General features: G+C 37.0%; 1 protein-coding gene across 1 annotated transcript in view; it reads right to left on the bottom strand.

Moving 5' to 3' along the window:
* EMB2410 (embryo defective 2410) overlaps positions 1-13,904 on the bottom strand; it is a 279,730-nt gene that overhangs the window by 192,169 nt on the left and 73,657 nt on the right. Inside the window, exons 10-13 of the mRNA XM_089795541.1 lie at positions 10,553-10,710; positions 9,901-10,411; positions 2,685-2,864; positions 2,523-2,582 (exon numbers count right to left, since the gene is read on the bottom strand). Coding sequence (XP_089651667.1) covers positions 2,523-2,582; positions 2,685-2,864; positions 9,901-10,411; positions 10,553-10,710 — 909 coding nt within the window. The remainder of the gene's footprint in view (positions 1-2,522; positions 2,583-2,684; positions 2,865-9,900; positions 10,412-10,552; positions 10,711-13,904) is intronic.

A 13,904-nucleotide genomic window follows, 5' to 3' on the forward strand; every position in this document is an offset into this window, starting at 1 on the left:
CCCGTATTTTTAAGATTTAATAATAAAATTAAAGTAAATTAATAATAAAAATAAATAATAATATATTATTATTTTATAAATATAATAAAGAGATTAATAACATAATCAATATAAAAAAGGATTTAAATAATGAAAATATCTTGGAAAGATAAAATAAAATAATATAAGATTAAATAAATAAAATAATAATATAATATTAAATAGTAATAATTATAATTGTAATTATAATGATGGAATTATTACAATAATGATAATTAAATAATACAATATATTAAAATTAACAAGTAATAGTTATTAATAAACTAATAATAAAATAATAAATAGATGATAAAATATATCTATAATTATTATTGTAATTACATAATAAGATCAAATTATAACATCAATAAACAATCAATAATAAAATATACAAAAACGAAATGCATAGTCGAATGAGAGACTAAACGTAAGTTAATCAAATCAATTATTTGTTAAATCGCAGGCTTTCCCATCAATAGTCGCGACTGTTCTATGCCCTCGGGCACATATAAAACTAACAATCGCTAAGGACAGGAGGGCATCGAATCAGGGGGGAATTACAAAGGAGAACGAAACATATACAAGAGAAATCAACCCTCGAAGAAGAAAGAATTTGAAACCTCCAACATTGGACGAGCAAAAGAAGGAAGGTTCAGACGTCAAACGCAATGAGAAGGCACATCATCGTTAAAGAGGAAGGAAGGAGAAATTAAACATAGACGGCCAAGAGAGTAGGAAGAAAAATTTGAGTCAACAGAGTTCAAGGGCTACATCATCAGGCATAAAAACTTCATCTCCAGTTCATCGAAATACAAATCAAGAGGTAGGCAATCAACGCTAGCATAGGCATATCAGAATCAATCTCCAATCTCTTCCTTCGACCATGTTGAAGAATTAGTCTGAATTGGTAGTCGAACAGAATACTCAAATTGTATTGGAGGAGAATTACCAATTATATATTGAAGAGCTCAAACATGAACGACTATGTAACCATATAGCATGCAATCAAAGGATTGTACATGAACCATCTATAGTCAGAATAAGAATACATTAGCACTGTGACATTGTACGGACTAATCATTAATAGACCACCATAGAACATTAATATTTAAAAGGAGCATTCAGATAAATGTAGTCTCATACACATAAAGAACTCATTCAGAGTAGCAGCTTCAGGTCTCGTCTATTTTCAATATCAAACTTGTGCGTGAATTTGATTACCATATACCATATCAGATTGGAATCTTCATAAAGTAATCTCTTTAATATTACCTTTTTCCATGATAAGGTGTTCGTCAACTAAGTCTATGGTAAAGGAATTTGAATTAAATCGCGTGGCCTAACAAATTTCTATAACCAATTTTATAAGTTTATGAAACCATTAGAAATTACTCCTTGTTGCAACCTTGGATCCATTCCAGATCGAGGTAGAAATTTAAAATAGTCCACAAGGGACTACACACATAGTAAATTGAAGCAAATTTCATATGTAATATATGTTAATATATATGTGTTTGTGTTGATGGATTTATGTTGATATCCTTAAATATGTCATTCTAGGAATATCATACTGAGATGATATCTCTTCATATACTCGAGCATAATGTGTTCCATATCAATCCTCCCTAACTAAGAGGAAGTGTTAAAGTTTTAGCTTCGGTCGGATTGATTTGATCTGTTATACATTATTGTTATTGGTAATTATCATTTCCTATATATACTTATCCATGTTAATAATATATATAATTGTATATAACACACACACACACACACACACATATTGTTATTATTATTATTCATGTTAATATAATATTATGTAAATGATGATTACACCATAGAGACATGCCTTCTCTCATATTTATATGAGATCCAAATCTGCATTTGGAGATCATCAATAACAATGGCCATGATTCTACATTTGCAGAAACGATCCATGTTACTCAATAACAGTCACTCAAATACATAGCCTAAATAAACAAGTTAACCAAATTCCATCAAAACAGTATAGAAGTATATAAGATTTGTATTAAAAAATTAATGAAACATCTTATTTTCTAGAATAAATTTGCACACAGTTTGGACACAAGTTGACAATAACAAAACTAAATTTGTACGTAACTGTAAAGTTATTAATAGCATTCATCATTTCTCCAAAAAAATATACTGATAATTTTTTTGTTAATTATAATTTGTCAAGCTATATATGATATTTACATAGTCAATACTTTGAGCATAGAGCTGTATAGCTCTCTGTAATAGGTAAATATCAAAGAGCATTTGTATACAATCACAATGGCTATGCATATGTACGTGTGCATGCTCAAAGAATGGTCGCAATGTACTAACTAGGATAATTTCACCAACAGCCTACTTTTAGGGGGGAAACAGCAGAAGAAACTATAAACCTTTTTTCTCTTACGTGTATGCATCTACTCAATGTCTTAATTGTCTACCAGCCAGGGGCCTATAGAGAAAGAATGTATTTAGACAGAAAGATTACTAACCTTTTGTACCATTCCACGCAAGGAAGCTAGCTCCAATTCATCAAGTTGCAAGTGACGTAACTGGAATTATAAAAGAGAAAAGAGAGAAATATGTAAGAATTCCCTTCTATTGCAAAACTCAGTATAACCACAATATGCAAAACCATGTGCAATAATGTTTACCTCCATGCTTGCTAGATGGCCAGGCTGGAAAAAAATGTTGGTGCGAAGCTGGCCCTTTTGTAGAGATAAAGATACTTTTCTCTTAACTAAATCATAAAGAGAAGTTTCTGAGCCAGCAAGATGTAAACCACCAATGATTTCAATAAGCAAATTCTCATCAGGTCTTCCTGTAGCATCTAACTGTACAATCAATTATTTTCCCAATAAATATTAAACATTAGCATTTATCATGATACTGTCCAAACACCTCAGTGAGAATATATCGTATACTACATTGAAGCTGGGGAATAGTACAAATTAAGTTGGCTGAACAATCCCGAAACAGCAGTTAGTGTTTCCAACTAAACAAAGAAAAACTGATAATATAGTACCACTGATGAAACATGGAGACAATGGAAACCAGGAGTTATTCATATCATCCATCTAGCATATTTGATATACTTCAATGTGCAACGAGAACGATATAACCAAAGCTGATACAAAAGTATAAAAATTAAAAAATACAAATGCATAATAAAGGCAATATTTACACTAGATTAATTGAATTAGAGATTATTTTAATAAATATACAAGCAGTCTTCTTTCATTGTTTTTTTATGCCAAACAGACTGAATCAAAAGATCTGTAGATTAGTAAATGTCATATTAATATCTTTTGGAGCCTGTAAAAACTGGAAAAATATTTACATTCAAAATAAGTTTGTAATGTCCATATATTACATTATGAAAATATTAAATAACTATAAAGTATTTAATCAAGAGGATTTATCAGACTCATTGTTACAACCACATGAGTATGTGACCTATTTAAAAGCACAGTTAAAACCCCAGAACTATATTCAAACTAATAGTAGGCCAAAAGAGAAATAACTCATCAATGTTGAAACATGAAATAAATTAGCATGGAGACCACAAAACAAATTCATAATAGGCCTTTTAGGTTTGGTTTTGTGGTTTGACTATGGCATTTTTTACTCTAATGTAGTATATTTCTTCAGCCCACTTGATCAATACAATTTTATTAAGGAAATCATTTCGTCCCACCCAAAACAGTGAAACTTGGAAACCTAGAGATCCAGTTTTCAGAGGCCAATAAACATTGTGTTTGTATGCCAACAAACCATGCATTTAGTTGTACTAGAATAATTATAACCATAAGTGAAAAATGAACTCTCTATTTTATTTGCATCAATGTCCCAAGAAACCCTTCTCACCCTTTGCAGAGAGAGATTATATTACTACTCTACATTATTTGCACATTGTGTTCTTGTGCTCTAAGTTTCTTCACAGAGTTTCCAATTTACTATAATAACACATAACCTTATTTATTCTTTTGCATTTCTTTAACCCTTTCCCTGCTTTGATTCCCTTTTAACTATGAATGTTAGTGTCGTTGTCAGCAAAATGGGTAGTAAGACAGTTGGTCTACCCGAGGGAGTTACACGGGCGTGACGATTCGCCTCGCACCCCCTTGGGCACTATATGTATGCATTCTTCCTTTTGATTGAGACATGGTTGTAACTTGTCTGGAATACATTTATGTATGGTAACCAATCAATGAATATAATACTATTGTGTTCTCTTTAAAAAATTATTATTAAAAAAAATGAGAGTTCATGGGTGTGCGGACAACACAACGAGATTCCGCGGGTGTGTCAACTGCAGACTACACAACGAGATTCCGCGAGAGTGTCACTCATGGATGACACAGAAGCCTACAAAAGCAAACCCACAAACACCACAAGGGCCCACGGAAACATAGACCCCACGGATGGTAAAAAGACTCCCATAGAAGCAATAGCATAGGCCACGTACGAGAGCATAAAACTTGCGGACGAAGTACAGAAGCGAACCAGGAATATATCCCCGCGGACATCACACGAAAGAGTATGCAGATCAAGACATGCCCACTGAGACAAGCCAATCCGATGGAAGCAAATTAGAGTCCCACAAAAAGGTCACTCAATTTACCCGCGAACAACATAGAGAAATTGCGGAAGCACTTATCATAGAGGCGAAACATTGACAAAAGTCCTGGAAAGGCCAAAAGGAGATCACCGCAAGTCCCTACAGAAGTAGTCCCCAAAGAATCCCCGCTGAAACACATCAAACTCGCCTTGGATGCAAAGCTTGCCCGTGGTGAACATTAATTGTAGAAATCTGGTATAGAAGTTGAGGTTGTGGTAAAACAAAGTCATAAGTGGAAGAAAAGCTTCCGCAAAGAAGATAAGAGAAGCTATCCAAGGAGGGAGTGTCAAGGCGAAGTCATTATCATTTGTGACCTCAAGCCCTAACCATTTTGTCATAAAGACAAACAGAGAAACGGTTGTTATGCATTCGATAGGCAAGAGGATGCGTTGGAAAAATCAATTGGAAGCTGACAGTTTGAGCATAGGCAAGAACACGAGTTTTATTTTCAGCAGTTCAAGTTGCAGGCCAAATGCAAGAAGCAACGTCCAGTAATAGGAAGAAATGAAATGAAATGAAATGAGTTTTACTAACGTCCACGAGACCAAAGGTCTATGGGACCAAAAAAGGGGGGTCCACTAAATATTCAGCTGAGATTTTTCTAGGTTGTCCCTTCTTTTGTGGAGATGCATCATTAGCAAGGCAGCCACCTTGTCAAGTCTTTGGCCCCTCAAAAAGCTCTTTTATAATGTTCACTTGTATCGTGTCCTTGAATTGGACCCAGATGTCCTCGTATGTCATGCATTCCTTTCCATTGTGCCTTTGTTACAAAACCTACAAATTCTCTCCTCCCTTCTTTCTTTAGGGATCTTCCATCTGCCGGTTTCGCACCTCAAGTGATGTCAACCAGACCTCAACTGGGCTATCAAGATTCTTGCCTTACCTCTGATGTCAGCTCCTAGGTACTCTTTGTCACTGTCCTCGCAGGTGTGGTTAAATTTGTTGACATAGTAGGTCCTTTTTCTACCTACATGATTTGTCCATATAGCAGTCATAACTTTTTCTAATACCCACCTTTTTGTCTCTATGTTGGTTTCCAGGCACTCTTGATACTCAATGTTCCACTTGTTGAGCCATTTATTATTTTGTTTCCTCAATGTTTTCTTTCGACAATCTAGCTTCTCCTCAACCACTAACTTAGGCCAGCGGTTTGCATCCCATCTTTTCTACTTTTTTTAGATAATTGCGTAGGCTTCCACTGAAAACATGTCTGCTTCAGCCAAAAGAATCTCATAGGGAACCGTTGATTTGACTTTGAAGTTGGTGGTGATGAAATGTTTTTGAATTCTTTCTACTTGTCGCCATTTATGGTTTGATACATGGCTCCCCCATATTTCGCTACCATATAGTACAACAAGGATCACCAAAAGCCCAAATAGGATTTTCCTAGTCTTCCAGTCCCACAATTCTCCTTTCCTACACTTGTTCAAAAGGAGTTAGGAGGCTTTCCATCCCCCTTTTATCCTTTTTGATCTGCAAGTTTCCCACCCTAGTTGATAATGGAAGTCAACCCCTAAATACTTGTATTCTTTCACGATTTCTAATGTGTTACCCTTAAATATGAATGCATGTTGATGTTGTCTTTTCTTCAAGGAAAATATCATGATTTTGGTCATAGATGTGTTGACTTCCAACCCTACCCCCGTGCCAAAGGTCTCTAGTTTACTCAAATGCTCCCTCAAGCCTCTAGCAGTCTTAGCGATGAGGATGAGGTCATCCATATAAAGAAGCAGTCTAACCATGTAACCAGCAACTTGGATACCTTCCACATTGGCCATGTTTATCCATTCTTCCAGCTTGTCTATATAAAGTCCAAAGAAGATAGGGGAGAGTGGGCATCCTTGTTTGACCCCAATGTTACTCCCGAAGCACTCTAACATGCCCTCTTTAGTTCTGCTTTTGGCTTTAACCTGTTCATATAGCTTGTAAACAGTAGCCCTGTATTCATTTAGCACTTAAATTTCTTCCATTCTACTCCATAATTTATTTCTAGGTACAATATCAAATGCTTTCTTAAACTTGACAAAGAAGCAAAAAGCTTCCTCACCTTGTTTCTCCCAAACCTTTTCTATGAGGTATCTCAAGGTAATGCAGTGATCTATGGTGGAGTGTTTTGGTCTGAATCCTAGCTGCCCCTTCGCTCTTTTTTCCTCTTTTTCTACTCAACTGCTGATTCTATGTTCTAGCATACTCCCAAATAGTTACCTAAGACAGGATTCACCATGATGGTGCGATAATTGGAGGGATTGTTGACGTCCCCGCTCTTGTGAAGTGGGATAACTATGCTAGTGATCAATTATGTGGGAAAGCAGCCTTGGGAGACTTTGTTGAAAATGTTCTGGATGTGTGGTGCCAATAAATCTGCCCCCCATTTTAAGAATTCTGCCTACAGCCCATCAAAATCTTGGGCTCTACCACTTGCTAAACTCTTTATCCCTAGGTTGATGTCCTCTATTGAAAATAAGTCAATCGAGCTGTTGATTATTGGGGGTAGGGGGGGTGTCTCTCCTTCTGGTCTCTCATATAACAGTTTTGCGTATTCCAGCCATTGAGAATCCGTAATTTTATTTTCAGCATGTTTTCTAACCTATTGTAACTCTCTCCAGAATCCTTTAGGATTAAATTTTCCCAACTTGATTAACTCCTTCCTTCAATTTGTCACATATTCGTCTTTTTTTTATTTGATCAGTTGTTTGTACTCCTTTACTGCTGCTTTGTTTTCTTTTTTCCCTTTAAGACCTATTTTGGCAGCGTTACATTCTTCATCATACCACGGATTAGACAGGAACGTGTTTCATAAGTTTTTCCTTGCTCTTGTTCTCTTACAACCCTTCGGAGATTTTTGAATTAGAGGAATAACTAAGCTACTGCTGATATACTCTTTCTTATTACTATCCCCCTTGGAATTTGTGTTGTTATGTGCCATTTGAATCTGATGTTCTAGAGCGGCACAAAATATCTCCTTATTCTCATAGTTTATAAGTACTTTTTCCTCTTTGTGACTTTTTGTGTTCTCCCTGGTGCTAAACGTTGTGTGGTCTGTAAACTCTGATATTGTGCTTAATATAGAGAGGCATATCGTCTGAATTTAGCTATGTAGAGCAGCGCTTGAGCTTGAAGTCTGATATTTTGGCAATAGATAAATGGGAGCATATCACGTAGTCTACCTCTAGTCCTTTCCAATTTGTTCCCTTTCCTTGCTTTCTTGTTTGGTCTTTCCCAGACATCATTGGTGCTCACACTAGGGTGTGTTTCCCTGTTTGTTTGTTTTCAGTCCCATGGACCCTTTAGTTGGTCTCTTGTTGAACAATACAAATGTATCTTATCTTATCTTATCTTGAAATATTGGAGGTCATGATTGATTGCCAAAACAAAGTTTTGCTCCAAATTGTCGACAAGGCTAGCAATTAGGTCTTTAGGCCTAATAGGGAGATTACAAAGGAAAGGTACCTCATTTGGGAAGTCACAAACTGAAAGTAAGATATTGTTTGAAGATCTGAAAGAGTATTTCAAGCTGGTCTTTGATTTGTCAGAAACCCCAGTGGTCAAATTTGCAGCCAAATTACCTTTTAGGTCAACCTAACTGGGGCAAATAAGCCTAACTAGGCAAATCAAGGAGATTGGGTGGAAAAGGATGTTTTGGGTCTTGCTTGTTGCATGAAAGGGAATGTTTTGGTCCTAAGATACTGAATCTAGGGGTAGAAGACAAATAACCAAGGTTGAACACTCAAATCCCATATTGGCCTCCAACCTAACAAGTGTGTAAGTGTGGAAGACAAGTGCTCAAGAACTATTCTTGAACTTGATTGAATGAGTTTACTTGGGATCACACTGGTGATGCATTGCCAAGAAGTAAACCAGTTATGAACGTTATATGAGGGGAGTGAGGCTTGGTTGGGTGGAAGATTGAATAAGGGCAATCAATAAGGCAAGATTGTAAGGTGAAAGACCATCTAGCAGCCTAAAGTTAGCCTATTCAGTGGGTTCTCATGTAATAATAAGTTATAGGGAGCTCATCATGACAGGTGTTATTATCAGCTTTCGTGTTAGTGACATGCATAATGTCCTATTAAAGAGTGGTTTTAAATGAGTTTTCCCATTAGTCAGTTCTGGGCATCGACTAAGTGAAGTGCACATAAGAAATACTTGAGGGGGTTGTGAATTAGTTTTTCAGAGTTCTATACATTTAAAATTTTAAATACATGAAACCAAATAAACATAAAAGGGAACAAACATTAAGAACACAAGCACCAAATTTCTCATGGAAAACCCTTTCAGCTAAAAGCCCACGGCATACAATAGTTCTTATAAACAAAAGTGGGCACCAATCCATATTACAAAATTGAACACCAATACCGAGCAACTTAAGCGTGAATTCCAATTGACTAAGGCATCAACCTCAAATAAGCACCAACTCAAATCAACTGAATCTAAACCTTCATTACATCACATACAAAGTCCTCTGATCTCTGTCATTTTCATACCAAACTTTTTAAACAAAACTATCGTGATTGCTCCTTTTTACACACTGCCATCTGCTCTGCAAAATATACTAGCTCCTAAACATCTCTGTAAGACCAGACTTAACATACAACTAGCCTTGCTGATAATTTTTTACTGCTTCGTTCATCAACACTGCACACTCCATAATAGAACCAGCCTCCACTCACATAATTTAAAATCGATAGTCTCAGCACCCTCATGCGTTGATACCTATGTTATACTCAACTCTACAATTCAAATAAAATTACCTATATCACATACTCAAGCATATGTACTGTTCTGAAAACATAACAAATAATAGAAACTCTCAACACCAAAGACTATCAACATGCCAAAAGCAAAACTTCTCATCCAAGAAGCGCAAAGCCAAAATTTACTACACGCTCATTCCCTACCTTCACATGGTGATGAAACTCATGAACAGAAATCTTGTTTTCTGTAGAAAAATGTCATGACCTGCACATAAAAAAACCTTTCCCAACTATATACACAGCTCAACTGCAATAATATTATTCTGCAATAAGACGACTACTCTATTTGTTGATTCCTTTTGATTGTTCTCAAAGATTATTAAAAAAAATAAAAGGTAAAAATAGCACCATATTTGTTTGAATTATAAATATAAAAAGCATGCATTTGATTGCTTTTCCTATATACAGATGCATTATAATATGCTTTAGAGCTGAAGATCAACAAGGGGAAATTTGTACAAATTCTGTGTACATACGAAACTATGAAGAGCGTACCTTAAAAGTTTGGGGAGAAATATCCAATGATCCTGTCAATTGTGGTGCTACTAGGAGCTGATTCAATTTTATTCCTGATAAATGCACCTCCCCTACAAGTCCTGATGCTTTCATCCCAACACATTCATCTTGCCATGCAACTTTCTCATCAACTGGTTGTTCTAAAGATTTTACTACATGCCCTTCAAATTTTGTCCTGCCTGTCAGTTTCATATGCATGGGCTTTGAAGAGCCAATGGGAGCAAAAGGAAATAAGCCAAGAATATCAAAACCCCGCAAACGTAAGTCAGCCTCAACACTCCTGATATCTGGAGTAAAAGCAACGTTGAGCTCTGAACTCATGTTTTCTGAGTGGAGTAAATTCGGATATGCTATTCCAATTTTTGTCAGAAGATCAAAAGTACTCGAAGAAGAGCTAATTGTAATAGCTTCATCAGAAATAATAATTTCCCCATGAGCATCAGTGAAAGACCCTTCAGCCTTTGGTGCTGTCCATTTAATGTCATAGCTCCTGAAATAAATATTAATACATGAGATCGACCAGTACACAAACTACTTTCTAGATTATTCAATTATAGATAAGGAACTTCATTTAGGGCGTTTCTGATTTGATTAAAAAATTACATATTACATATTGGTGAATGATACTCACGGTCTCAATATGGAACCAAATACTTTGGCATCAATATTTACATCACCAAGTTTGACGGGCATTTTTTGGATTCCATCATGGGTATAGTGACGCAGAACATTATCAAAATGAACATTTCCAGAAAAATTTACGTCAACTGCATTGTCGTCCAAATCACCCTGTTTAAAATTCACCACAATTTGAGAGTCAATGAATATTCAGTTATTAAAACATGTGAATTAACGCAATCACCAAATAGCTTCTAATATTCAAATTCCTACTACAAAGCATAACTTTGCATAAAGAATCTACATCGCAAGCATTGTTTAGAATATAATTTACTTTCCTCCTGTACAGTTGATAATAGAATTAACAGATACCTGCTGAGAAACAATTAAAAAAGGCTGGCAGATACCAAGATTTTAAAAACCATACCTCAAACTGCAATAGGCAGCAAGCTATAAATGATGTCTTATAAATGCTTTACATGGAATAACAAAATAAATAACTCTAGAGATATGCACGTTCACAGTGACCAATTTACATGATCTCAACTATGATTCTAGTAATCTCTTCAATAAAAATGTCTTTAGAATATAAGTGGATTTTTTTTTTGCTTGGAAAAATACTTTTACATTTTTACTGATAAACTGGGAAAGATCATGGCCCAGTCCAAGGATCCCTACATCCAGGGAAGCCATCTCCCTGGTAAATTTAATGATAAGAAGGACATTGATTAAGGAACCCATAGAGGAAGAACCAAGCCAAAGAAGAGCACTATTTAGGGTGAAATGCAAGATGATGGGACAAGTGGGGAAGGTCATCATAGACTCAGGTTCTACCAATAACATCATATCAGAGGAGGCAGCTAGCAAACTAAATATGAAAAGAGTTCCACATAGCAATTCCTATAAAGTTACATGGCTCAACAAGGGGCAAAATGTTCTTGTAAGTGAACAAGCATGGGTTGAATTCTCTATAGGAACGTATAAGGCCAAGGTGTTATGCGACATTCTACCTATGGATGATGTCACCTTCTACTAGGGAGGCCATGGCAGTTTGATAAACTAGCAATGCATGATGGAGCCAAAAATGCATACTCCTTCAAGAAAGATGGTGTGACATTCAAGATCCAATCTTTAATAGAAGAAGGAGAGGTGAAACCTCCAAGTTCTAATGTCCTCATGCTGGGTGAAAAGGAGTTCTTGAAGACTATGGAGGAAGGAGTAGGGTTTGCACAAGTGCTGAAACCTAAACAAGAAGTTGCTCACAAGGCAAGAAAGAAAATAGAGTTACCTAAGGAAGTGCAAGCAATGCTTGACAAATACAAGGACATTGTTAGTGATGGACAACCTGCAACCTGTTTACCGTACAGGGTAAAAGGCAGTGTAACCTGGGTGCACGCACCCGAGTCAAAACCCCGGCACACCCGGTGCGCGTAAGCACCCTGTGTAGGTGCGTCACGCACCTGAGTACCCCCACCGGAAGTTTTTCCGCTACTGGACCCGTCGAGCACCCGGGGGGGACACGGTGCTTGGGTGCTTCCCAGGTGCTCGGGTGCACGGGTGCTTCCTGGGTGCTCGCGAGGTGCTTCTTGGGTGCTCGCGGGGTGCTCCGAGAAGAGGCCGAAAAAAGTTTTAAAAAAAAAAAAGTGTTTATGCATACTCAAGAGGAGTCTAGTAGTTCCAGTGATGAGGACTTCGGTATAGGGGATGATTAGAGAGCACTTGAGATGATTCCATTCTCATTATTGACATTTTGTCATTTTGTTGATTGTACTCGCTTTGCTATGGCTATGATACATTATTACTATTTCACTATTTCATGCTATTCGGCTCATTGTCATCATGAGCATTTTTATGATATATGATATTCATAGAATCATATTTGAACAATGAATTTTGAATCTTGCATCTTGAACTAAGTTAATTTGTTAAATGGTCATTAGTAATGGTTGTGAAGTTTCAAGTTTGAACTTATAGTTTGTGAATCGCATTTCAATTTTCTCTGTTCATTGTATTCAACTATATTTGGTATATTAATGTTATATAATATATTGAAGTATCATTTCATAATTAGCATTTTGAGTCATATATATTATATATATACTATGCAACCCCCTCCCACCACTCCCCCTCCTCCCCTACCCCCCCAACCCCCCCTCCGCTCCCCCACCACTGCACCTCCGCCATCCCCAAATTGAGGCTATTTTTTTCCCACACCCAAAACTTGTCCCAACGTCCACCCGCACTGCCGCACCCCTGCGCCAGGGTAACACTGGTAAAAGGATACTTATCGCATATAGTACAGTGAGATATAACATAGAACAGATACTTTATTCATACACGCAATATGCACTTCAATGCTTACAATATGATTATGATGATTCTAATGATGTTCCAGAGTCCCTTTAGGATGGTGTACATATACTTTCCCGAATGGGTGACTCAATCGTCACGCACCCTTTCGAATACAATTCTACCTGTCAGCTACAATCTAGAATTTACTGACATCGTCCACCCCAAAAGGTAAAGTTGTCTCCAAACGACAATTACAAAATTACGAGACAAATTAACAAAATGGAATACATTAACTGTGACTAACTATAACAGGATAGATCTTTTTCCTTCACACCACATTCACATTCCTCCCGTGCCTACACCAAACTAGTCTCCAAAAACACGTTGCATCTGCTAACACAATACTATCTCCCTAGCCAGGCTGACCTTGATAGCCACCCGTGCCACCTTCTCTACTTCTAACTCCTAGGTACACTAAGCCAAGTGTCGCTCTTACTGCCTCCAACTGGATAGTCAACTCCTCCTAAGTTCTCTATGCATCCATCAAGAGAGCCTCAAGTCCAACCAACACCTACTCCGAGTGCCTCAAAGCGTAGCATCCCTCTCGAAAGGCTTGCTCCAATGCTCTCTCCACCTCTAGCACACAGACACTCTATGCCTGCAACAGCTCCAGGTCTCATCAACTAGTCACACTTCCCACGACTGATAACAGAACTGACCGGAGGTCTATAGGACAATGCCCCCAGCAGGGTCAAGGGACAACGCTTCCGCTGCCAAGACCAAATTAGCACCCTCAAACCCACACAAAAGTCCATGGAACACACCATTTTTGTGATTTTCCTCTGAACCCATACTCTTTATGCCAACCACTTATGTTTTCTTCATTACCTGTTTATGTCTTTCACTTCGGTGCCATACATTTTCCATTGTCAATGTTTTGATTTGTTGTTGTTTTTTTTTTTTTTTTTATAGAACCTCCTATCACCCTTCTTCTGTGTAGTCCCTTGTATCAATTTATGTCGTACGGCCATGTAATGATGTTTTATAACTTCTCTGTTACGGTGTACAACACT

This window comes from Cupressus sempervirens, chromosome 8, assembly GCF_028749045.1.
Source record: "Cupressus sempervirens isolate cs-2001-9-10 chromosome 8, ASM2874904v1, whole genome shotgun sequence".
In the NCBI taxonomy this organism is placed as follows: domain Eukaryota; kingdom Viridiplantae; phylum Streptophyta; class Pinopsida; order Cupressales; family Cupressaceae; genus Cupressus; species Cupressus sempervirens.